The sequence below is a fragment of the Lissotriton vulgaris genome, chromosome 10, assembly GCF_964263255.1.
Source record: "Lissotriton vulgaris chromosome 10, aLisVul1.2, whole genome shotgun sequence".
NCBI classification, from domain to species: domain Eukaryota; kingdom Metazoa; phylum Chordata; class Amphibia; order Caudata; family Salamandridae; genus Lissotriton; species Lissotriton vulgaris.
The window spans coordinates 266,467,939-266,493,311 of NC_141698.1; the positions used below are offsets into that span (position 1 = coordinate 266,467,939).

At 45.8% G+C, this 25,373-nt stretch overlaps 1 protein-coding gene across 8 annotated transcripts in view; it reads right to left on the reverse strand.

Annotated features, from left to right (window-relative positions):
- LOC147685095 (uncharacterized) overlaps positions 1–24,893 on the reverse strand; it is a 402,851-nt gene extending 377,958 nt beyond the window's left edge. For 5 of the 8 annotated variants that reach the window (XM_086940981.1, XM_086940979.1, XM_086940978.1 and 2 more), the window contains exons 1-2: positions 24,598–24,855; positions 14,178–14,294 (exon numbers count right to left, since the gene is read on the reverse strand). In XM_086940981.1, coding sequence (XP_086797107.1) covers positions 14,178–14,294; positions 24,598–24,708 — 228 coding nt within the window. In that variant the 5' untranslated portion in view covers positions 24,709–24,855. Of the gene's footprint in view, positions 1–14,177; positions 14,295–24,597 lie in introns of all 8 variants that reach the window. The other 3 variants (XM_086940983.1, XM_086940980.1, XM_086940985.1) reach the window with 3 other exon arrangements.
- Positions 24,894–25,373: the final 480 nt, after the last annotated feature.

A 25,373-nucleotide genomic window follows, 5' to 3' on the forward strand; every position in this document is an offset into this window, starting at 1 on the left:
TTGCGTTAGATGTCATACTTGCAGATGGAGGAGGGGTATGCAAATTGATCCAATCTAGTTGCTGTATTTACATACCAGATAATGCCCCGACAGTGTACCAAGCCATTTCCAGATTGCATAAGGTTTCTGAGTCTATTCATCTAGAGAAAGGAAACTGGTTGTTGATTGGATGGTTTTTGGAACTGTGGTCCAAATGGGGATGGAAAGTTCTGATTTTCCTTGGTATGGCTTTAGCTATTCTCTTCTCTTGTTGTCTTTGCATCCAGTGTGCTCCCGCCGTTTGTGATCTTTGTGCTACTACGTGTGTACGGATACCTGTCTCGAGAGAAGTAGAAACTAATAGGATGATGCTCCAACAACACCTTGATGGTCTGATGAAGATTGATATGGACCTAGATTCAGATTAACGTGAGTTTAGGTTATTGCCTACGTAATGGCAAAAGGAGGGTCTGTGGTTCTGTGAAAACGGGCCTTGTCTCGTAAGGTTATGGTTCCGTCAGGATTTAGGTGATGTTGAACCGTATTTAGTGAGTGCGGCTAATATGGAGTGAATTTGTCACGTTAGCTAGCGAGTTCATCATGTTTTGGAGATTTCGTCTCGAACATGGATTCCATTTTGTTTTGGAGTCTCCATTTTGTGTTGCCATCACGCAGGCCGACGAATATGGTCGAACGAACGAAGCGGCCTGTCCTTCACGTATTGGTATACATTAACAGGGTCTTTCTTGACTCCGAGGTGAATTGCAAGGATCTGATTCCTTCACCTGAAGCTGACCCTGCCGAGTCAATTTCCCTGGTTTGATCATTGTCTGAGATTGCCAAAAGAGAACATCGTTGACTTTTAGTCTCCTTACACATGCCTTATCTTGCTCAGTATCAGACATTGTTTCCTTTTCTATGCTCTTTACTACATGCATTGTGCTTTCCAATTATGGGTTTGTCCTGCTTGTGGAGATTGGATTTGGGACATTCCAATGATTAACTTTGGGTTGGGATGTTGCAAACTGAGCCTTTTTGTCATGTGATACTTTGTTTGAGAATGTACCCCATTGGTTGGATTTTTACGCAGTGGGTGTATGTTCTAAATGTGAATATTGTGTATAAAAGGAGATGTCTTGCTCTACAAATTTGAGCAGTCTCCTGAAATACCACCATGCTGTATTTTTAGGATCACTGTTACTGGCTGCAGCTAATAAATTTGGTCTCTGACGCCACCCAGAAGTATTTTGTGTCTCTGTAAACCAAGACAGGTGAATCCGAAGACTTTGGGCGTGCCCCTGGCGCCGCTGGGTTCTAAAAGCCCGGTTCTTCAAGTATGGACAAGTCTGGTCTTAACAGGACAGCCACTAAGGAGACAAAGAAGGAAGCCAGTCTAGGTACGATATTTAAAGAGGAAATATGCTTGAGCAACGATTCGCTCCTAGACGGCAGGACAAAAAGTTTAGACATCACAAAAAATAGTGACGAAAAAAAACAAGACCATATGGCTCAATATGTAGGATCGCTACGTTACAATCAAGAGGAGCTTAGACGCAGGGAAAAATCGAATTCCCCAACAGCATTCCTTAAGACATCCCAAGGAAACCTTACGTCCTTTACTCCTAAGCCAGTAAGCAACAATGTAAGAACTACAAGGTTACGGATAGTCGCACAGGTCCATCAGGTGGACCAAGAAGACCCAGAAGGCATGAATAACCCTTGGCAGATCGACACAATGTCTGCATCAACTAAAGACATTATGCAAACTTCTGTTTTTGAAACAAGCGACCCAATTTGGGGAAATCATTATGTTAACTGTCAAGAAGACTTGGATACACATGGACTAAAAACTACTCAAACAAATACCAATAATATTCCCTCTAGGGTGACCAATGACATTAGTAATTTGTTTAATCAAGAATTAAAACCGCCACCTCGACAAGGAGAGTTATTTAAAGACCAAAGTAGTTTCTCTGAAATTTTTAAATCTCTATTAAACACACTACAGACAACAATAAAGGCATTTACCATGTAAAGGGACAAAATGGACATACAAATAGATCTAATGAATATCATCGCACTACAAATTGCAGGGATTAACACCAAACTAGACAATATGAATAATCTGATTACTAGAGCTCAAGCAAAATACTCAGTTCAGTGTGCCTGCAGTCCAAAAATTGACAAATTAAGTCTACTTCCAACACTTTTGGAACAGATAATACTACTTAATAAATCAACACTGGAAGTGAAAAAAGATGATCCAACCGAATTTAAGCCAGATAAAATACAAGTCCATTTAAGTCCGGCACCTTGTAAAGCTAACGAAGATTACCAGCCAACCGAAAGTAACGTAGTAACTAATCAGGATAACAAAAAATAAAAATAATAAGGAACCAGGGCAGTCACGGAAGCAAACAAAACGTGACAGGAAAGGTAGGAATAAAACGTCTGTTTTAACGACGCAGCTTACTACGAAAGTATACCCAATCTTCTGTCCGGTCAGGACGAGTAATGTAGCAACAGACCAGGCAAGCGCTACAGAAGAATACCTGTCAAGTAGCAAAAAGCGTGAAAAGGCAGATACCGAAATATCAGCAGAAGCCAATCAGAAATCAGGAGGAGGAGGAGACATAAAATCGGGACCATGTATAAATCTTGGCGACTCACAGAAGACGAGGAAGAAAAAAAAAGGAGCAAACATATATGGCCCCAAGAATAAAACTGATAACAAGCAAACGTCGAAGATAAAGGAATCCATAGCATTACAGGTCAAAAGTAGGCAAGGTGATGACCCTAATAAGGAAGAGGTGACAAGCCACAAACAGCTGGGACCATCCACAAGTAATCCAACAGCTTACAACGTCCATGTTAAAAAAACTCTGGAGATTAAGGTGGTGAAAAATCAAAGAGTGGAAAAAAAATACTGTCCCACTGAATCTCGGGAGGACGAATGGCGAGAGTCAAACAAGGATCAAAGAAAACAAGACATCTTAAATCCAGAGATCCAAAAAACTAGAGACAGCATGTCGGAAGGACTGACAATGGATAACCCAGAGGCCAACGCGCTTGGTTTGGGGGAAGATAACCCAATGATGAAAATTCAAAAGACATCCCATTGGAAATTAACAAGTGAGTTTGTCCGAGGGAATTCAGATCAGGAAGTAGTAACTAACTATACTGCAGGAAGTTATCAAGAGGACACTGTCTCGGCTGACAACCAGGTCTTAAACACAGCACTGGGAAACAAGCTCCAATATGTAAATCTAAAAGTTGAAATAAAAGATGACAAAAAACAAATTACAGTCGAAAACAAGACTGAAGATCCTATGTTACAGCCTGATCATCTTAATTTCACACCGAAACAGCAATTATTGTTAACTCCAGAATATGACTCAAAAGGGCTACAAGACATACTGAACAGGGGGAAAATTTTGAAACTAGCAGCTAATATTCCAGCCTTAAAACACCTGACCTCGTCTAACTTATTGGCTGTAGAATTCATAGCAAAGGGAAGTCAAAAAAATAAGGAACAAACATTGACAACATGGCAGACCGAAGACGTTGTCCAGCATATTATGAATGCCAAGTCGCAATTTGAAGCTTGGGGAATAGATCTGTCAAGACCAACGATGCCACGTTATCCTGGCCCGTTAACCATTAACTTCAATTACTACAAGAGCTATGGCCAAAGCCAAAGAGAAATTAAATCGACCAAACACATGGTACTCAAAGGAGCAAAAGGTAGCAACCTTCCGACCGCACTGAGTAGAGACATACAGAACGACCAGGAAAATAGAAAGGACGTGGTCCAGGACAATTGGCGATGGCTGCCAGGAGCGCTAGCTTCAACTTCAGGCCATTGACCGTTGGAAAAGACGTTAGCCGTACAAGATCCAAGAAGTATACAACTGCTGCCATGGAACATAGCAGGGGCAACAAAGGGCTAGAAAATGGGTGTCAACCAACTAATTGGGACAAATATGATATAGTAGCACTGCAGAGGACTTGGGCACTGGAAGATCTCCCTTTGGCTAATTACATACATTATACAGTCCCAGCAATTAAAACCAAAATTTGCGGATGGCAAAAGGCGGATTGACAGTCTATATTTCTACTGAACTAAAAATCAGCACTGAACAGATGGTTTCATTAGGTCCTAACATCCAAATGATCAAAGTAACATCTGGGCCAGTGGATAGAACAAAAACCGTCCTGCTGATCAATACATACGCACATCCCTTAGCAAAGAAAAAATCAGCCCACAACGCTCGATTGATCACAACTATTTCGGATATAAGGAGTACTTATCCCCTATGGGATCTGATACTTACAGGGGACTTTACATCCAACCTAATTCATACCCCTGACGAAGACGACATGCTATTATCCGACAATATATACTGGAACATTCCACAGCAATATCAGCCATTGAGAGTCACAGTGGACCATTTAGGGCAAGGTCTTGTAAATGCCCTAGAGTTTCTGGGGTTGAGAGTACTAAATGGCAGAACAATAGATGACTTTCCACTGAAACACACATTTTATGGTGGAAATACTAGATCGAGGCTGGACTACACAGCAATTTCAGTATCATTGATGCCATTCCTTTCCCATTTCTCAATAGAATACACAACCAGGAGCGATCATTCGTATCAGCACATACACTTCAGGCTAAATATCATCAAGCAGCAGGTAAATACAACAATTGAAGGAAACATACATACAGTGGACTTAAAACGTCTAAAATGGTCAAAGGATACACTTGATACATTACAGTCCAAGATAAAAACGAAGATAACGGTTAGTAAAGTGGAGGTTCAGAATAAAATTGAGGAGTGGGTCAAATTCACAGCGGATCTTACAACACTAATGCCGACCGGACAGCACCAGATAAAACTCCATGGCCAAAAAAAAGCATTGAATAATAACACAACGGCAGGGCTGCGGGCTCTGAAATGCAATCTTAAAAAAGCTATTAGGAACTTAAAAAGATCAGTTCCCGACCAAGTAGCCTGGGACAGGGTACGGCAGCTAAGGAAAAACCACAAAAAGAGCTATGGGAGGAGAAACGAACGAGCAATGATAAATTCTGGGCTGAACTGCTTTGTTGTGCCAAGAAAATGAATTCAAACAAGTTTTGGGAAATCATAACAAATTACACAGGCCAGCGATAGCCCTATCATCAAATATTCAAGAACACGAGTGGGCAGCATTTTTAACCTCAAAATGTATAGAACCAGCTATGACGAAGGAAACACGCAGGCACAGACTGAGGGAAAAGACACATCCAAAGGGTTTATTGAACCAAACAGCTTAGGAGAAACCATTACACCTCACAAGCGAGAAAATAAAGATCTAGAGACAAAGCTAAACGAGGGAAAAGGTAAGCTGCAGGGGAAAAATGGCAACTATTCCCCGAAAACAGTGACAAGCCATTCATCCATGACAAATGAAGGAGTGAAACGCATAATTAAGAAAGGTAGAAGCGACGTCGCTCCTGGCCCTAACGGAATCCCTCAAGCTATCTTTAAGCATGATACATCGTTCTGGGGCAATCATCTTTCTGATCTATACAAAGATATAGAGCTCTTAAATTATGTTCGACCGAATTGGCAAGGCTCGATATTGACACCTATTTTCAAAGGAGGAGAGAGAACTAATCCATCTAATTATAGGTTAATAGCTCTCTTGGACGTCAAGGCCAAATATTATGCCACCTTAGTTCTGGAAGATTTGAAGGATTTTTCTGATAACCTCAACCTTATCCCGGTCAACCAGACAGGATTCAGGCAAGGAGTAGGGACAATAACGAACATCGTAGCTCTATCTCTCATACTTAACAAGTGCAAGCAGAGGAAACAACATCTTTACCTCTGCTTTATAGACCTAAAAGCAACATTCGATAGTGTTGATCGTCACCTCCTGTGGAAAAAATTGCGAACATGGGACATTCCTGAAAGGCTACTAAAGGCTATACTGCTATTCTACTCCAACACATGGTTAAGGATTAAGGTAGGTGATGGGTCCAGACTACCACGGAGGCTAACAACATCAAGAGGCCTCAAGCAAGGATGTGTTCTAGCCCCTCATCTTTTTAATCCGTTTATGTCCGATCTGTCACCTAGGCTCGATTGCTCAAACTCTCACGCGCCTAAACTTGGTAAATTGGTACTCACTCAACTCTCATATGCCGATGACATGGTACTAATGAGCCAAACTAAGGTCGGTCTCCAAAGAGCTTTAAATGATATGTCAGATTATATTACAGCAAACAATCTTGAAATAAACACATCAAAGACAAAAACCATGGTGATAGGCAGTCAGCGGAGACGAAAGCAGACAATATGGCTTAATGGCAACCAACTAGAGGAAGTTATAAAATACAAGTACCTGGGATTCTATATTGATAACTCAAAAAACCATACGGAACATAAAAAGTACATGACGCAGAGAACCAGTGCCCTCATATTCGCCTTTAGTAAACTGGCAAAAAAGTTGAAGGGTCCATCGTATGAACCACTGCTCGCAGTGATGACGGCGAAAATCCTTCCCACAATAACAGACGCCAGCGCTGCTTTTCATGGTGAAGACGGAGAGGTTTTAAATCAACTAATAGCATCTATTTATAAAAAAGTATTTCAGATACAAAGGTCGGCTTCCCCGGCCCAGATCCGCCTCGAATTCGGTTTAATAAACGAAGATATAGGAAGGATGTATGCTACAATAAAAACTTGGTATCGGCTGAAACAAAACGCAGCCATCTCACAAATTAATGAAGCCCCATAGACCGAAGTAGATGAGGACAGAAACTCTCCTTTTAATCAATACTTAACCACATCGCTGCTAGCCCTATTTTTCTCCTGTGCTGGGGTCCAATATGAACGGGTGTGGTCATGACGAGTTCAGCTCGTCATGAGCACACGAGCACACGAGCACACGAGCACCGTGCCTCATGACGAGCTGAGCTCGTCATGAGGACGGAAGGGGTTAAGCAAATCGCTTTCAATAACCTGTACTAATGATTTATGGAATAAAAATCTGCTGTATCAGTCTTTTAAACGAGTAATAAATAAAGCAGCTAAAACCCATTCAGCACAAACTGATAAAAAAATCTTTAGGTTAAGGTTGCACGCTTGGATGGTGATAAACAATTATAAGTCTCTTGCACCGGCTTCATACTTGAATCTGACATTTTCAATTGACGTAAAAAAACAACTAATGGCACTACGTTTTGGAAAATTACCAACCTTGGCGGATCAGCCAACCTGGACCTATACAGGTCCTAATTCATGCCGGCTGTATGATTACCACAAAGAAGACTTCATCCATGTAATCTGCACAAGTAACAAACTCTACAAAGAGCGAGCCATTCTCCTTAAACAAAAGAGGCATTAGGTCATGTAGAGCATCAATAACCACGTGTCTAAATCCATCGGACCCACACCTGAATGGTAGACGGATCAAATTCCTTAAAGTCTTTTTAAAACTTTGTTAAAAGGGTCTGAATTGGGGCAACGAAAAATGGACTAACTTTTGTCTACTGAATTTTAATAATGTAATGTCACGTGGGGTAAGCAATACAGGCAATGAAAAAATGGACAAACTTATGGCCATTGAATTTCAACAATGTAATCTCATGTGTGGTAAGCAGTGATGAAATGACATAGTGGGTAATTCTATTTTTAATCCCTTTTTGTACAAACAAAAAGCTTTTATATTGTTAAGGTTTTAATTAACTAAACAATAAACATTTACTTACTTACTTTATGTTAAATGAGTCCTTGCAGAACAACAGTTTCCTTTAAGTTCTGAGGCTTATCGAGGCTACAAATAATCTCCTAATACCTCCAGAGTGCGCCTAGATCTGGCCAGTCCTCATGCGCCTTGCACACAGAGGAGGAGTCCCCACCTAACCCTACAATGAAATAGTCCATTCAGCTATGTTCTGACTACCTTCTGAATCTAAGACTGTATTTTTATTAACCAAAAGTAATTGTAACTGGATTCAATGCCAGCATCATGAGATGACTAGATTGTGGGGGCGTGGCTTGGCACGCAATGGCTGCAGAATCACACGGGTAGAGCTCCGGCCTGAGCTCCCCTTCCCCGGGCTGCAACTCCGACGCTATTATCCGAAACCGGATTAAACTACAGGCGAGCGACCCTCCACCGGCTCTGGTGTAATTTGGTCGCCCCTAGCCGCTTCGGGCCCCTCAGGGGCACTAAAGCTGCATCGCGCGCCGCCTGGTCGGCGAGCATGATCACGCGAGGTCGAGGATCGTACCTGGAGACCGGGCCTGGAGGCGGAGCCTGAGCAGCGAGACGCCGGAGGCCCCCAGCGGTCCTAAAGTCAGAACCTGAACAGACAGGCCAACACTCTGGGGAGCCAGCTTTCAAAGGCATATACCAGCGCCCCTGTACCCCACAATGCTTGACGCCTACAAGCAAGAATAACACTACAACAAAGCGACACACAACGTTTACGAGGAGCCACTGCTGTGAGTGGCACAAGCATCCGGTGAGTGCAGTGGCACGACACGAACCGGGTTGGAGCCCCATGCACACGAGGGCATAGCGAGACACCTCAGCACGCAGCAATTGCCACGCGATGTGCGGCGCGGACCGCAGCTGCCTGTGATTTGCGGACGGAGCACCCAGACGCCATCCTTTGCCGGCTGTGGCACTCAGCGGGTATCGTTGCCACGCCGCATATCGCTTAGCCAGCAGACGTGACCCCAGGACGCTGGAACCTACAGTGAGAAGCAGGGCCTGAGGTCAAGGCCTTAAGCACAAGGCGCGGGAGGCCTCTTGGAGACCCGCAATCACATCTGGGCGGCCGCTCCTGTGCCCCGGGGGTCCCGGCAACCGCTGACACGCATCGACGCTCTTGCGCCCCACAACTCCTGCCGCTTGGCTCCTGGTGGGAGCCCGAACTGTGGGGCTGCCCCTGAAACCTTTAAGCCCTTGCCGCTGAGGAAGGCGTGATCTCCCTAGGAACGAGACCCCATGCTGCCAGCCGAGGTGGAGCCCCACGCTGGCAGAGGTGAAGCACGACGACGGCCCATGCTGCGAAGGCCACGGAACACCACAATGCACACGCTGTAGCCACCTCTGGCTCTAGGTGCTGAAGCAGGACATCTTCTTGCCCCCACAACCACCTCGCCCACCGGGGGGCTTCCAGGGCCCACAGGATTGGTGCTACCATGCCGGGGACCACCCCGACAGGTACTTCGCCTCTCACAACGGGGGGGCGACGAATAGTGGACACTGCGCATGGACACACTTGCAAGAGCTAAGCACGACGTGGTGGTAGCTGGAATTCTCTGCAGGCAAGCAAAACAACTATCCTAGTCCCACAAACGCGTCCTCGACGACGTGGGCGACTCCCGACGCCATGAGCCACAGGAGCAAAACATATCAGTGGCTGGAGACAACACGAGTTATATCAAATAACAACTAGAGAGAAAGGGCATGAGCAGGCACTCCTGTACCCAGGTCAATACATTAACAACACTTAAGGAGTGACTAATTGCAAACAAATAAAGAATATTTAAACAAAAAATCTTTTTAGTGTCTTTTTCTTTATATATATCTCTCTTACTATCCCCCTCAAGGACAAAGAAACCCCTTAAAGAAAAATATTCCTAAGTGGAACCAATGTCCCTGTGTGATTTCCAGAAGGAAAGGAAAATCTTATCTTTTTTTGTAAAAGGACCCTCACTCACCACTAATTGATGACATGCTTCATCAATGGGTCCCCGCTGGGGTGGCCGAATCCGTCCCAGCGTGCTACAACGCCTGTTTTACAGCGGAGCGGGATGTGGTGAGTGCAACAGTGCCCAAATTAAGGTGTGAGTGTAACTGTGGGTGCAAAATTAAAAAATACAAGGTTGTTGCCTATACAAAAATATTTAATACCGGCCAACCTGTATTAGGTTAAAAACATAAAGGCGGACAGCTAGGTTCTGTCTTAGGACACCTGTGTCCTTTAAAACAAACAACTGGTCAACATGTTTCTGCTGCTACAACTGCAAATTCGCTCAGCATTCGTCAGGACCTAAATTATGTCCTCCGGTGGGGTACGCGCACTAAGGCGCACCCTCCCGTGAGACTCTAAATGTGAAAAATTATTTTGAAGTTTAGACCATATAGTGTTATTCACAGTTAGTAGCCGTGGTAGCTCACTGCGATTTGCAGGGGCACAAAAAACGTTATCTTAAAACCTGGCAGGGAGGGCACGCGCATGGGCTCTTACCGACCGCTGTCCCTGCTAAATACCAATTACATAATACTAGCTTCCACCTTGGCTCAGCGTCTGGCCCCCCTAGTCTCCACCCTCATGCACCATGCCCAGAACGGCTTCGTACCCACACGCAGCACCTCCTATAACATCCGTAGGCTGTTTAGGGTGCAGGCCTATGCCACCCACCAATGACCCCGATCGGGGTGCCTCGTACTAGACCTTGAGAAGGCCTTTGACTCTGTCGAGTGGCCCTATATTAGGACAGTGCTGGAGAAATATGACCTCGGGGACAACTACATCGACATGGTGGGTTTACTTTACCAAAAACCAACTGAACGTGTTCGCACGGGCAGGCTGTTGTCTGACGCCATCCTGGTGCGGAGAGGCACTAGGCAGGGTTGCCCCCTGTCTCCGCTGCTCTTCTCAATGGCCATGGAACCTCTTGCAGACCTGCTTAGGGCACAAGGGGGGGAGTGGGGGATCCCGTTGGCGGATGGCCCACATGTGGTTTCGCTGTACACAGACGACTTGCTCCTATACATTAAAGACCTGACTCGTATACCGCAGTCTCTATCTGATACTTTTCGCACCTTCAAAACCATTTCAAGACTCAAAGTTAACTGGACGAAATCTGGAGCGTACTCTTTTGGCCCAGATACACAGGAGTGCAACATCCGCATCAATGGCGGAAGACTTGCCTGGTACCCTACCACGTTTAGGTACCTAGGTATACACATATATAGAGCCCGTCTGACATCTTGGAGGGAAACCTGACCCGGGCTATCTCCTCCCTGCGCACACAGATAACCTTTTGGAGGACCCTTCCTCTGAACGTGCCCAGCCGAGTTGCACTAACGAAGATGATAGTCCTACCGAGACTATTATACTATTATGCAAATATCCCAGTATATGTGCCAACCCGGGTGTTTCGGGAGCTGGAAACATCGCTCCGGAACCTCATCTGGAACACCGGGAGACCTCGCGTAGCGCTGACGAAGCTCTATATACCCACGGAGGCTGGAGGCCTCGCGGTTCCCAACCTCGAATTGTATTACCTGGCAGCACAGATGCAATGGGTGACAGGATGGCTGGGTGGTAGGAACTTAGGTGATACCGCCACAGAAGATACAATCTGGACTCATACGCAGATCTGCACGTTATTTCACCCCCTGACCAGAACTCCCTGCCCGTCGCCTGTTGCGCGTGGCGGTAGCTCGCAGATGTTTTCTGCACTGCTTGAAACTAACACGGGAGGTGAAGCCTTATGCCCCGGCGCTTCCACTGCTGGGCACACCCCGAGAGGGTGGAGTGGTGACGGTGACTATGCTGGAGGGATGGGTGCCGCAGGGAGTGGAGACGCTGGGTGACCTATATGCGGACGGCGCCCTGCTTCCCTTTAAGGCGATGGCCAGGGACACGGACCTACCAGCTGGGCATTTTCTCTTTCACGCGTCCATAGTGCGCACACTTGCGCAACCCTGGGGAGACATGACTGAAGAGCTGCAAACACACCACTTCCTACAATACCTCCATGTTATGGGCAACGGGTCACATGTAATCCATTGGCTGGTGCAGGCTCTCCTGATGCACACGCAACACTCCACCCAACAGATACGGGACAAGTGGGCGGCAGATAGGGGGAGGATATGGACGGACAAAGAGTGGGCAATGATACTGGCTGGCCCAGCTAATGTCCCTCGCAACTCCCGCTTCAAAACTATACAATTTTATATATTACACCGTGCATACCTGTCGCCAGACAAAATCAACAAATACTTTTCGGTCACCACCACTCCATGCCCACGATGCTACCTGGTCGATGCGGACATACTACACATGCTCTGGGCCTGCCCCAACATACACACATACTGGAGCACAGTGACTGCCCTACTACGGCAGAGTGCTGACGAAGACCTGCCACATACTTGGGAGGCTTGCATTTTGGGACTCTATAAGAGGACAAAACTCAACAGGATGCCGGCTAGGTTCTGGGACCTGGGCCTCGTCACAGCCAAACGCTTACTCACCAAACGTTGGAAGAAGTGCGAACCCCCGCAAGCCAAACACTGGTATGCCTCTTTTGATAACTGGGTGAGAGCGGAGAGCGCCGTACTGCACAGGGAGGAGACGGCGGGGCACAGGAAATTTCCCATTACGCAACTCTGGGAGGATACTTTGAGGTCCTTCCAGCAGGCGAGTTTAGATCAAGGAATCACTTAAAGTATACCTCTCTTTAGGCCGGCCATAGCCGGTAGATGGGACTGACACCCTCATGCCCCCATTGATACCTAGCGATTTTAGATGAGTGAAAGGCATAACCGATACCTACACTGAGAGGTGCTGCTGCAGAGACGCAGCATGACCTCCGCCCAGGACCCCTGCCCTCCCGGCACTGACATTCCAGTGCCTGCTGGACATCACTAAGCCACTCTTCCCCTCCCCCCCCCCTTCCGAGAAAGGCCAGCGCTCAACAGAGCACCACCTGACATATGCCCTTGCCCCGGACTCGGAGGCACACCTCCACGGACACACATTGACACTCCTCTAGATCTATTAGCCTTCTACCCTCACCCCCCCCATTTTAAGTTATCTTCCCTCTCTTTAATTTTTCTCCCACAACTCACAATGTTGGTGAGTCCTTTCCTATTATTTTGTCCCGACCACAACTTTCCCTCATGGTTCCGTTCGGATGTCAAGGCAGTTTTACCTGTGACATGCCTGTTATACAGTTATGAATATTATATTAGTTACTGATATACAATTCATCCGCAACATTCTTGATATGACCATACACTGGGGGACACATTGCATATTGGCTGACGGGAGTGACCTGGGGAAGGCGTGCAGCCGCAAGAACAAGTCACCCCACACCACATCTCATCCCCATACACCGAGTTACACTGCTTATAGCACCATACGACATCACACTCTAAGAAATGTTCGTTCATTCTCCTATACCCTAACAGTTTTACAGCAAGAACTGTGATGTGTGTTCAATGACCCAATATGTATAGTCACTGTACTGTATTGACGTTATGGTGTTATGCAGGTTATATGTACCATTACCTCTTACAAAATGCATACTCATATACTGTAAATGAATGCAGGAAAACTAATAAAATATATTCAAACATGAGATGACTAGATTGTGATGGTCGGCTGGTATAAAGAAAAGAGGGGAGTCTGCAATCTGAATACAATGTGATTGTTGTCCAGTCGTGGAATCAGTCAGTAATGGGTCTTGAGCAATAGTACCAATTTGATAATACAAATGTGCCATGGAAGACTCCACCCAACATGACATACACAGAAATTGTTCTTCCAACAATTATAGGTAGCACATTGACTAGCTGGAATGGTAAGGGGTGTGAATAGTTCAGATACCACTGTCACAGCCCCTGGCACTTAGCGGCAGTCTTTGCTCAGAAAAGGGAAAGGTTCTCTAGCAACATCATGCTGAGGAACACCTGAATGAGGTGAAACCGTGTATTGGTGGACATGGAAAGAGTAAGCATCATTGCTATCACAAAATAAAGAGTTAGACCAAGAGAATGACAAGCAGTCATAGACAACGGAATCGAAAACCTTCGCTAGGATAGCCATTGCCCTGTGAAGGCCATGTATACATGTCTCATGTTCCTGGAATACTGTTAGGTAAGTGGCTATGTCCACTCATGCATATGACAATGACTGCTGGATGAAATACATCACCTTGACATAGTGAGTCCTAAATTTGTTGGAGACCTGGAGGACCAGGTACCAACGATCCGCAAGATTACAAGTAAAACAAGTCTTTGTGACAACCAATGTTCTGCTATTTATGGATAAAGTGGTTTATTATTGATCAAAGAATTACTCCTGAGGTTCACAAAACTAATCCTAAGTGGAGACGTCACTAGGGTTCTATCACAGGTGGTCTTTCAAGCAACTTTTTAATCCTGACTCATCTTACACTGTAAGCCACAAGATTTGTGGCACCAGACAGATAGCCGTTGTCACCCCAGTGAGTCCAGGGGTCTTCGTCGTTGTCCATTCGCCATCCTCCTGGACTATCCATGAAGTAACCATCCTAGGAGAAGAAAGAGTAGAAGAATGAATTAAAAACTTTGTTATCTCTCAGTGGCCATGAAGTCATAGGTGAAACGGGTCAAAGAGAGAAAGAAAGAGAGAGAGAGAGAGAGAGAGAGAGAGAGAGAGAGAGAGAGAGAAAGAAACAGTACAGTTGGCGATGGTGGCTGTAATTATGGTTGAGTTGGTTAGGTTAAGACAGAAGCCTATTTTGGATTGATTAAAACATTTGTATCTTATAACATAACTACATAAAACACTTCTAAAATACTGCCCTAACAAGTAAGTTTGATTTTGGAAAGTTTTGTGCAGAGGCGTAAAAAGGGAAACAATTCAGGGAGGATCTTAAAAGTTGCATTTCCGATTGAAATTACCAGAGTGTAGTTTTGGGGAGGGATAGTGAAAGAAACACTGGGGAAAATATTGACAATTTTGACATGACAACAGTGGGCAGTGCCCACTTCCTTACTTTTTTGGCACTGTCTGTCTGAATTTAATTGTAAATGTCAAAACTGTGTCTGAAAAAATCAAATTTCTTCGCGAAGTGGCTGCAGTGGCTTGAAACTGGGGTAAGCAGGCACCCAAGTGACCCTCTCAACCCCAGGCATTTCTAAAAACAATGACCCAGGGCAAACTATTTCGGTGCAGCTTGCATGGGTTCCAATATATTCTCGAACACAGAAAGACTGCATTTGAAAGTAAAAGAGCAAACCTGTGACTATGTGAAGACCACATTGACTTTGCATTAACCACACATGCAGTAGGCCCACAACACAAGCCAAGTATTGTTTGTAATGGAAAAAGTTACAGAACGCTGGATAATAAGACTTTTGAAATTGGTCGAAAGATTAGGAGCTCTCCTCCTCAGCAATATGAAAAAAATCTGTTTTTTAACCATGGTTTGAAATTTGATGGGTATTCTGCATAGAATAATATAGTAGGATCCATGCAAGCCACACCGTCCTGTGTTGGGATTTTGGATCAGTCCATAAGACGCAAGTTAGGATGTATACAGAAATAACCAATACAATTACTTGAAATCCATAGTATGGGGCCCTATTGTCAATGTTATGCATTGAGGAAAGGTTTCAGTGCAGTGCCGGCTTTGTGATCTCCCTAGTTTTACATTTGCTATGTTTACTCTGGTCACAACAGTGTGGCAGAAGTGCAAGTCAGAATGCTACAATGAAGCAGAATTGCTAAACTACATTTGCCCCATAGTCTGGTATGTTAGTGGTTACAGGCTCATGGCGTGATACTCAGCTGGTTTTAGCCCAGGTGGCTGACATTCCTGCAAAAATACTCCTCAAACCTGATCTGATAAAAGGTGTCTAAGAATGGAAATATGGCCAGGAGGAGACCAGTTCAGTTTAAAATTTGACACACAGTCAGCCTTCAATACAAGAGTCTACTGGCAATGGAATTGGACTAGCATCCAAAATATGTACCCTGTTCGTGCAAAAAGGTAAAGAGCCCTTTGACCTCATTCACATACAAACATCTATGTTCAGAGATCTATGCACATAGGGATTTTTGCCTAAGCCTGGCCCAGAAACACCACTAGATTGTATTCTCGATTTCTGGATGGCAATATCCATCCAATAGTTGATTTCTGAGTGTCCACTCCCTTGAATGAGGAGGTTTGAGACTCTGACAACTTAAATTACAACCATAAATGTACTACTAGTAACTTCACAATTGGATTCAGTTGTACTCCTTTAAGCAGAGCTCTTCTTCTCAGCTATGAAAAGTTATGAAAAACTCAGGATGTGTCAGAAAACAACCAGGCCCTAGGTATAACCATTACTATGACCGAACTACGCCACACTTCTATCAATGTCAGGGTTCATGACAATATCACCTGACCTAAATCACACGTGAATGATAAACATCAACACTGCATACCGATATCCACAGCCCACATCCTAGGCTGTGCCCTCTGAGCCCTGGACTGTGTTACTTTGCTGACTTTCAATAGCCTGATCTGACCTCTCTTTTCTTGTTTTTGCATAATTAACCGGGGACTAAGAGAGTGTCCTCATTCTCCCTACCTCTCCTTTTGTTGTTGAAAATTACTTTGCTGACTGTCAGAAAACAGAGAACTTCAACAGCCTCTAGGATGGAGTCAGTCCCACTCAAGAAGAGAAGGAATCACAGGAGGATGCCTTGTTGTTACCATTGTTATAGATAACTACAGGGAACTCCACACGAATATATGACGTTATCCCGCAGACAAAGAGCCCGCATACCATCAGTCCGCAAAAATAATCCTGCATGTACTATTAGTCCGCAAATTAAAAGAACGAAAACTTTTAGAACGAATATGCCTTTAGCACACATGCCTTTATAACGTAAAGGCATGCATGTTAAAGGTATACTCGTTGTAAAAGTTGTAAAGGTAAGTAAAAGAACACTACCCTACCCTACACTACCCTACACTCTAATGTAGTACCCCTGCACCACCCACCCTTGACACACAGTCCTTTTTCTACATTTACACTACCCAGCACGACCCCCCAACACTACCATAAAGCACTTAACTTTCCTACACAAACACTACAACAGTACCTTAATACACTACTCCCAGCATGACCCTACAGAAACACTACAATACTACACTAAACCACTACACCCCAGCATGACCCTGCACTACACAAACACTACAAAACTACCCTAAACCACTACACCCCAGCATGACCCTACGCTACACAAACACTACAACACTACCCTAAACCCTACAACAATACCCCCAGCATGACCCTACACTACACAAACACTACAACACTACCCTAAACCCTAAAACACTACACCCCATCAGGACCCTACACTACACAAACACTACAACACTACCCTAAAACCTAAAACACTACCCCTGCATGACCCTACACTACAACACTACCCAAAAGCCTAAAACACTAACCCCAGCATGACCCTACACTACACAAACACTACAACACTACTCTAAACCCTAAAACACTACCCCCCAGCAAGACCCTACACTACACAAACACTACAACACTACCCTAAACCCTAAACCACTACACCCCAGCATAACCCTACACTACACAAACCCTACCCTAAACCCTAAAACACTACCCCTGCATGACCCTACACTACAACACTACCCAAAACCCTAAAACACTACCCCCAGCATGACCCAATACTACAACACTACCCAACACCCTAAAACACTACCCCCAGGATGACCCTACACTACACAAACACTACAACACTACCCATAACCCTAAAACACTACCCCCAGCATGGCCCTACACTACACAAACACTACAACACTACCCTAACCCGTATTACACTTCCCCCAGCACGACCCTACTTTAAACAACCACCACAACTCTACACTACACAATCACTACCCCAGCACGACCCCCACCCTTAAAAATTAACCCAAACCCCCTTACCTCTCTCGTCATCGTTTACAACGCAAATGCAGTTACCAAACATGCCTTTACAACGTATTTCGTGTTAAAGGCATGCATGATAAAAGCGCATGCGTTGTAAAAAAATGTGGGATGATGGTATGCGGGATGAATGACATTGCAGATTAATAGTATGTGGCCTGAAAGTCCGCGGGAAAAAAAATGCGGGATAAAGGTTGATTACCCTCCACACACCTTCAGTGAGGCAAACTCTGTCAATCTATTGGGGAGAGGGAACACACAGTGGGAGACCTACAAAAATGGCAGTTAGATTAGAGGAGGAAGGTGATGGAGAGGTAGTATATAGTGGAAAAAGGCTCTTCTTGGAAGTGGACACAGATCTGTTTCCATCTCCCACCTGAAAATTAATGTATCCTCTCTACCTTGCACCCTGACCTGGCATATAGTCTTCCTGTTCCCAGAAATTCCAACATCAGACCAGGGAATAACCAACATGCCTCTATGTTTCCATTACATTAAATCTCTCCACTCATGTCACATTGTCTTCCCCCCTCAAAAATAAGCACACATCTCACATGTGGCACTCGAACATAGCTTCATTACCTACTTTAGAGTGTAAATTGATTATACTAATGTTCATGCGTTCTAATTTTCGTAGAGTTCACATATCAAGTGCATTGGTAGCAACAGCTGGAGCAGAAGAAGCTTCTACTGTGTCAGGGAAGCAACCAGGCCCTAGGTATAAACACATCACTATGACCCAAAGAGTACACCACACTCCTTTCAATGTCACTACTACACTCAAGAATATTGTATTTTTGTCAGGCTTCAACAAAGCCATTAATGTATCTTCATTATACATGTTGTTTTGGGATAGGAATGCCGCCAGCATTGTGAACAGTTATGTTACTCTGCCCTGAGTGCCCGAATGCAGGCATCTGGTATCCAGTTTTTTGATTTTGGTCCTGGCCTCCCACTAATCCAGTCTGTGCGCAGAGACCTAGGTCTGTCTCTTGACATGTGAGGTCCTGTGACCTGAAGGGGTACACCAAGCAAACCCTCATTGTACAGACAGTGGACTAGGACTACGGTCCCTGTCATGGGTTTGGTACATTGAGCAGTGGTGGCTGCATACCGTGTTTTCTAAATTCATAGTTCAAATGAGGCCCCTTTATTCAGTATCATTGGAGGCCTGTTTGCCTACTAGTGCAAAGTCGCACTTCTATTCAGGATCCTAGTGCTAACATACCAAGTGTATGTTGTGTAAGCATGGGCGGAAAATCCGTTCCGTTCGCGGATTTTGCGGATTTTCGGTAAATTCGCAATCCACGAACTCTTGCGAATTTACCGAAAATCCGCAAATTCGCACACAGCTGATTTTTTTGCTTGGTGATACAATATTGCGGCGTGCGGCGTTCACTTACCGTCATTCAGCGTTTGCCGAGTTGTTTTTCTCGATATTTTGCGAGTGCTGCGCCATTTTGGATCTTGCTGCGGGATCCCGTGGGAGTTTGGCGACGCATCGCGAGAGTTCGCAATTGCGAACATGTAGATGCGGCGGGCAGCAACAATCTCGCACCCGCGAAATTACAAAATTTGCAATTCTGCACAAGAAATCCACTAGCAAGCAGCATAAACCTTCTGAAAATGATGATTTTTATCAGAATAACTCCTCAGGTTGACATTTGCCTGCACTTTTTGGGATTTGAGGCCTTTTTGACTTTCTTTGGATCACTTTTGGATTAGAAATCAACTTTCACAAGTAAGTTTGTTTGGGGCATTACAGTTGCTATTCTGCAGAAAAACGAGTTTTGCAAAACTGAAACCACTCAGCAGGTGCAAAAGTTCACTCATCATTAGTTACCATTCCCTGTAGTGCTTCCTGAGGGGCCCCTCCAGAGTTCAGTTGCCTACTTGCAACTATTCTATGACCCTGCTCTGACCCTCACAGCAGGCTCCTAGAATAGCTACAAGTAGGCCACAAAGGTCCTGGGAAAAAAATTTGCACTGCAACAGAAAGCAAATTACAGGTAAGGAAGCAGGTGCCAGACTGGAATTTTAAAACAGTGACACATTAATAAATCAACCCCAAATTAATTCATGTCAGTTGAAGCAGGGCAGGTGTGCTTGCTTTTCCCCCCCATAATCTACAGTGATGAATCAGAGGGTGGCAGTGATGTACCAGAGGGTGGCATGGGTGAATCAGAGGGTAGCAGTGGTGAAACAGAGGGTGCTGTGAACCTGTGATGATGAACCAGACGTAGAAACAACAAAGTCGCGACCGTTGAGAGCCGACAAGTAAGTTCGCAATTGCGAACTGGTACAAAACCCTCGCGAACTGGCAGAAGCCCTTGAGAACACAAAAAAAAATCCGCAAATTTGCGACAATTCGCGGATTTTGCGGATTGCGAGTTCGCAAATTCGCGAATGCCAGATTCGCAAAATTCGCCCATGCTTAATGTTGTGCATGTTTTTGTATGTGGACTGCAGGGTACACACATGGTGTCTATGAGAGAACCAGAATAATGGAGGTCTGTGGAATCCATTTTGGAAACACCAATCATGGTCATGCACAAGATGGAGGTGAGGATGTTTTACCAGACAGAGGAACTGTATTGCTGATATTCGTGAACTGGAGGGAGGATACCTAGACACTGAAGTGGGATGGGTGGAGACAAGGCTCCTTTGGACATTCAATAAGGCCTTGGTCTGAGAGGGGATGCTTATTAGTCTTCCTGAAGCAGTCCTATTTGGTAGATGGTGGGGTTGAAGGGTGAGACTTCAGTTGTTATTGTTTAAGGTGAAAGGGACCCCTTAGCAAAGGGTAGCCTTTTGCCATTCCCATCATCACTTATCAGTGTGGCCAATGAAAACCAGGTGCAGAAATCTCACACCTCTTTGTGATTCTTTTGTGAGTGCCCCAAACTAGAGTCTACCCTGCCATGAGGAGCAACACTCTGCAGAAAGGTTGTGTCTAGAGAGCAGCCTGGAAAGGACACCTGACAGGACAAACGCACCAAAAAAGTTCTGAGGTGGCATACAGTGGATACACATCTCCTGTCTGACTATGCTGTATAAAAGTGAGACCACCCTTGTTTTTACAGACCCAAGGGGCATATTATCAAGCACAGGCGATAAAATTATCGCCGCTTTAGCGGCCGAAAACTGCTGCTAAAGCAGCATTTAATGGGCTTGATAATATGTCCTTGTGAATTCCCATAGCAGCCCAGGTTCTGGTGTTCACCTGGGCTGCTATGGGAATTCACAAGAGCATATTATCAAGCCCATGATCGCCGCTTCAGCGGCAGTTTCCTGCCGCTAAAGCTGCAATAATTTTATCGCCTGTGCTTGATAATATGCCCCCAAAATCTCTATGGACAAGGAAGGGAGTGCTCTGCAAAGTACTCCAAGGACTGTGATCAACCAGAGCTGGTGCCTGCCTGACAGCCAGCTTCCCAGATTGGAGGGAACATTACCTGAGTTTGGCTTCTTGCTTGAAGAGCTGTATACCTGACCGTAACTGCATAAAAGCCTGTCTGCCTTCTGAGAAAGGGAAGTCTTCTGTCAACCCTACCAAAAGAGTGTCTGTCCGGAATGAGCGATATGCAGCATGTTTCAGGTGTCTGTGGGACATTCAGAGTAACAAGAATGATGTGAGCGATCTGTTCTCCCTTGAGTCTCCAGGCCTGCAGTCTCTCCATGGCAGTTCTAGACAGGAATTGTGAAGGCTCAGACTGTGATTGCTGATGCCCAGTCAGCGAGTGAGTGTAGGAGGAACAGGACAGCCACCCAAGAAGCATGCCCATTTGCTGGCTAAAAAAAACTTGTTGAGCAAGTATGAGAGAACTGAATTAAAAGGAAGCAGTTTGAAAACAGTGTGTTTGTGGACGTTGAGCGAGTGGAGATTTTGGAGGTTTGGGGTGATGTGGAAGCAGCATGGCAGTTTGATTGTGAGTCAGGCTGCTGAGTGCTGTATGGCTGAAGTGTCGTGGTCAGTAGTGAACTGAGTCCGGCTTTTCATGCGTAGTCCATCTTGCTGGTGGTGAGGGCCTGGGTGACGGTCCTCCAGGTGCTGAGAAGAATCCACTTGAAGACCTCCTTGAGCATTGTCAGGGTGTTGAAGCGGGAAGCAGAGACAGTGTTCACTTGACTGGTCATGGAGAGTTGATTGCTAACCACTATTCTGAGATTTTTTTTGCCATGGTTGGTAGGGTTGGGAGTGGGTCAGAGATCGGCAGGCCACCAGGTGAAGTTCCCTATCGAGCTATGCCTCTGTGCTGCGGATGTTCATAGTGGGAGGGAAGGTTGGCCTGTTGCCTGTGGATGTTGTTTGTGGGAGAGAAGCTTGATCTGTTGCCTGTGGATGTTGATTGTGAGAGAGAAGCTTGCGCTGTTGCCTGTGGATATTCATTGTGGGAGTAAAGTTTGCACTGGTGCCTGTGGTTGTTTATTGTGGGACAGCAGCTTGCACTATTGCCTGTGGATGTTCACCATGGGAGAGAAGCTTGTACTGTTGCCTGTGGATGTTCATTGTGGGAGAGAAGCTTGCACTGTTGACTCTGGTTGTTAACCACATCCGCGCTAGTGGTATTCTGCACCTTTGTTGGGATTTTAAAAAACCCATGTTACATGACGAGCTGGGATCGTCATCAGCGTGCTAGGAGGCTACACCATGATGAGCCCAGCTCGTCATGAGCCTGGAAGGGGTTAATTGGGGGAGAGAAGCTTTCCCTGATGCCTCTTTGCTGTGGATGTTCATAGTGGGAGGGAAGCTTGTGCTGTTGCCTGTGGATGCTCATTGTGGGAGAGAAGTTTGCGCTGTTGCCTGTGGATGTTTATTGTGGGAGAACCTTGCACTGGTGCCTGTGGATATTTATTGTGGGAGAGAAGCTTGCGCTGTTGCCTCTGGATCTTTATTTTGGGAGAGAAGCTTGCACTAGTGCCTGTGGATATTCGTTGTGAGAGAGAAGCTTGCGCTGTTGCCTGTGGGTGTTTATTGTGGGAGAGAAGCTTGCACTGGTGCCTGTGGATATTCGTTGTGGGAGAGATGCTTGCGCTGTTGCCTGTGGGTGTTTATTGTGGGAGAGAAGCTTGCACTGGTGCCTGTGGATGTTCATTGAGGGAGAGAAGCTTGCACTGTTGCCTCTGGATGTTCATTGTGGGAGAGAAGCTTACGCTGTTGTTTGTGGATGTTCATAGTGGGAGAGAAGCTTGCGCTTTTGCCTGTGGATGTTCATTGTGGGACAGAATATTGCGCTGTTGCCTGTGGATGGTCATAGTGGGAGGGAAGCTTGCGCTGTTGCCTGTGGATGTTCATTTTGGGACAGAAGCTTGGTCTGTTGCCTGTGGATGTTCATAGTGGGAGGGAAGCTTGCACTGTTGACTGTGGATGTTCATTGTGGGAGTAAAGTTTGCACTGGTGCCTGTGGATGTTTATTATGGGACAGAAGCTTGCACTGTTGCCTGTGGATGTTCACTGTGGGAGAGAAGCTTGCACTGTTGCCTGTGGATGTTCTTTGTGGGAGAGAAGCTTGCACTGTTGACTCTGGATGTTCATTGGGTGAGAGAAGCTTGCACTATTGCCTGTGGATGTTCATTGTGGGAGAGAAGCTTGCACTGTTGCCTCTTTGCTGTGGATGTTTATAGTGGGAGGGAAGATTGCCCTGTTGCCTGTGGATGTTTATTGTGGGAGAGAAGCTTGCACTGGTGCCTGTGGATATTCGTTGTGGGAGAGAAGCTTGCGCTGTTGCCTGCGGGTGTTTATTGTGGGAGAGAAGCTTGCACTGGTGGCTGTGGATATTCGTTGTGGGAGAGAAGCTTGCGCTGTTGCCTCTTTGCTGTGGATGTTCATAGTAGGAGGGAAGATTGCCCTGTTGCCTGTGGATGTTTATTGTGGGAGAGAAGCTTGCACTGGTGCCTGTGGATATTTGTTGTGGGAGAGAAGCTTGCGCTGTTGCCTGCGGGTGTTTATTGTGGGAGAAAAGCTTGCACTGGTGGCTGTGGATATTCGTTGTGGGAGAGAAGCTTGCGCTGTTGCCTGTGGGTGTTTATCGTGGGAGTGAAGCTTGCGCTGTTGCCTGTGGATGTTTATTGTGGGAGAAGATTGCACTGGTGCCTGTGGATGTTTACTGTGGGAGAGAAGCGTGCGCTGTTGCCTGTGGATGTTCGTTGTGGAGGACAAGCTTGCGCTGTTGCCTGTGGATGTTTATTGTGGGAGAGAAGCTTGTGCTGTTGCCTGTGGATGTTTTACTGTGGGAGAAGATTGCACGGGTGTCTGTGGATATTCGTTGTGGGAGACAAGTTTGCGTTGTTGCATGTGAGTGTTCATTGTGGGAGAGAAGCTTGCACTGGTGTCTGTGGATATTCGTTGTGGGAGACAAGATTGCGTTGTTGCCTGTGAGTGTTCATTGTGGGAGTGAGCCTTGCGCTGTTGCCTGTGGATGTTTATTGTGGGAGAGAAGCTTGCACTGGTGTCTGTGGATATTCGTTGTGGGAGACAAGTTTGCGTTGTTGCCTGTGAGTGTTAATTGTGGGAGAGAAGCTTGCGCTGTTGCCTGTGGATGTTTACTGTGGGAGAGAAGCTTGCGCTGTTGCCTGTGGATGCTTACTGTGGGAGAGAAGCATGCGCTGTTGCCTGTGGATGTTCATTGTGGGAGAGAAGCTTGCGATGTTGCCGATGGATATTTATTGTGGGAAAGAAGCTTGCACTGTTGATTCTTTGCTGTGGATGTTCATAGTGGGAGGGAAGCTTGCATTGGTGCTGTCCATGTGGAGCCTGTTCTGTGTTTGTTAATGATGCTCTAGGAACCCTTTCACTATACAAAAACCGATAACAATTTGGCTTTGTCAGTCCTTAATTAGCAAGTCTGGGTTCAGATGTTGCTCCAGCTTCTGTAGCGCACAAACCTGCATCCCGTGGATGTCCGCATCGAGTTCTCTCCGACTTCCGGGGTTCGACACAGCCAGGAGGCCGGTGGAAGCCAAGACCAGCAGAAACCCAAGAGCTGAGATCTCCATGTCCAGCGGCCTGAGGACCCGAGGATCGCCTCACTCTCCACACCGATGACAGCCGGTTGCCTCGCCCCAGAGCCGGCGACAACATGAAGGAAACAGTGCCATGTCCCTCCCAGCACGCGCTCACCTTGTCCTCATGTTCACTAAGGTGGCATGCATTACAAAATCAATCGGACTTGATTCTGGATGTTTGGACAGGGTCACGTGGGAGTTTATCTATGTTCAAGGCCAAAGGTCAACCACCGTGCGACCTCTCCAGCGGTTTATTAACTACGCTCCGTCTATAGACGGCGTCAAGAGCACTGCGCGCATGCGCAGAAGACCCTGGGGATTGCCGCGGTACTCTGATGGTACTACTTTGTGGTTAATTCATTCATGAAAGTTGTGTGTCACATTCTCAGAGGTCCACCAGTGCTTAATTTGAGCCGGTGTTTGCAGGTGGGACCCAAGAGCACATCGTTTTGGGCACCAACACGTACGATTCAGAATTCCGATTCATAAAACGTTATTTCGGTTGCGGAACAGCCATAAGCTCATAAGTGCAATCGCATCGTACATAACCAGCTTCTCCTTGACATTTTCCATGGACTGACAATGTGCCATAAAAATGCACGAATGCAGCAAAACTAACAAAGAATACACGTCCAACAGAGTGCATAGGGACTAAC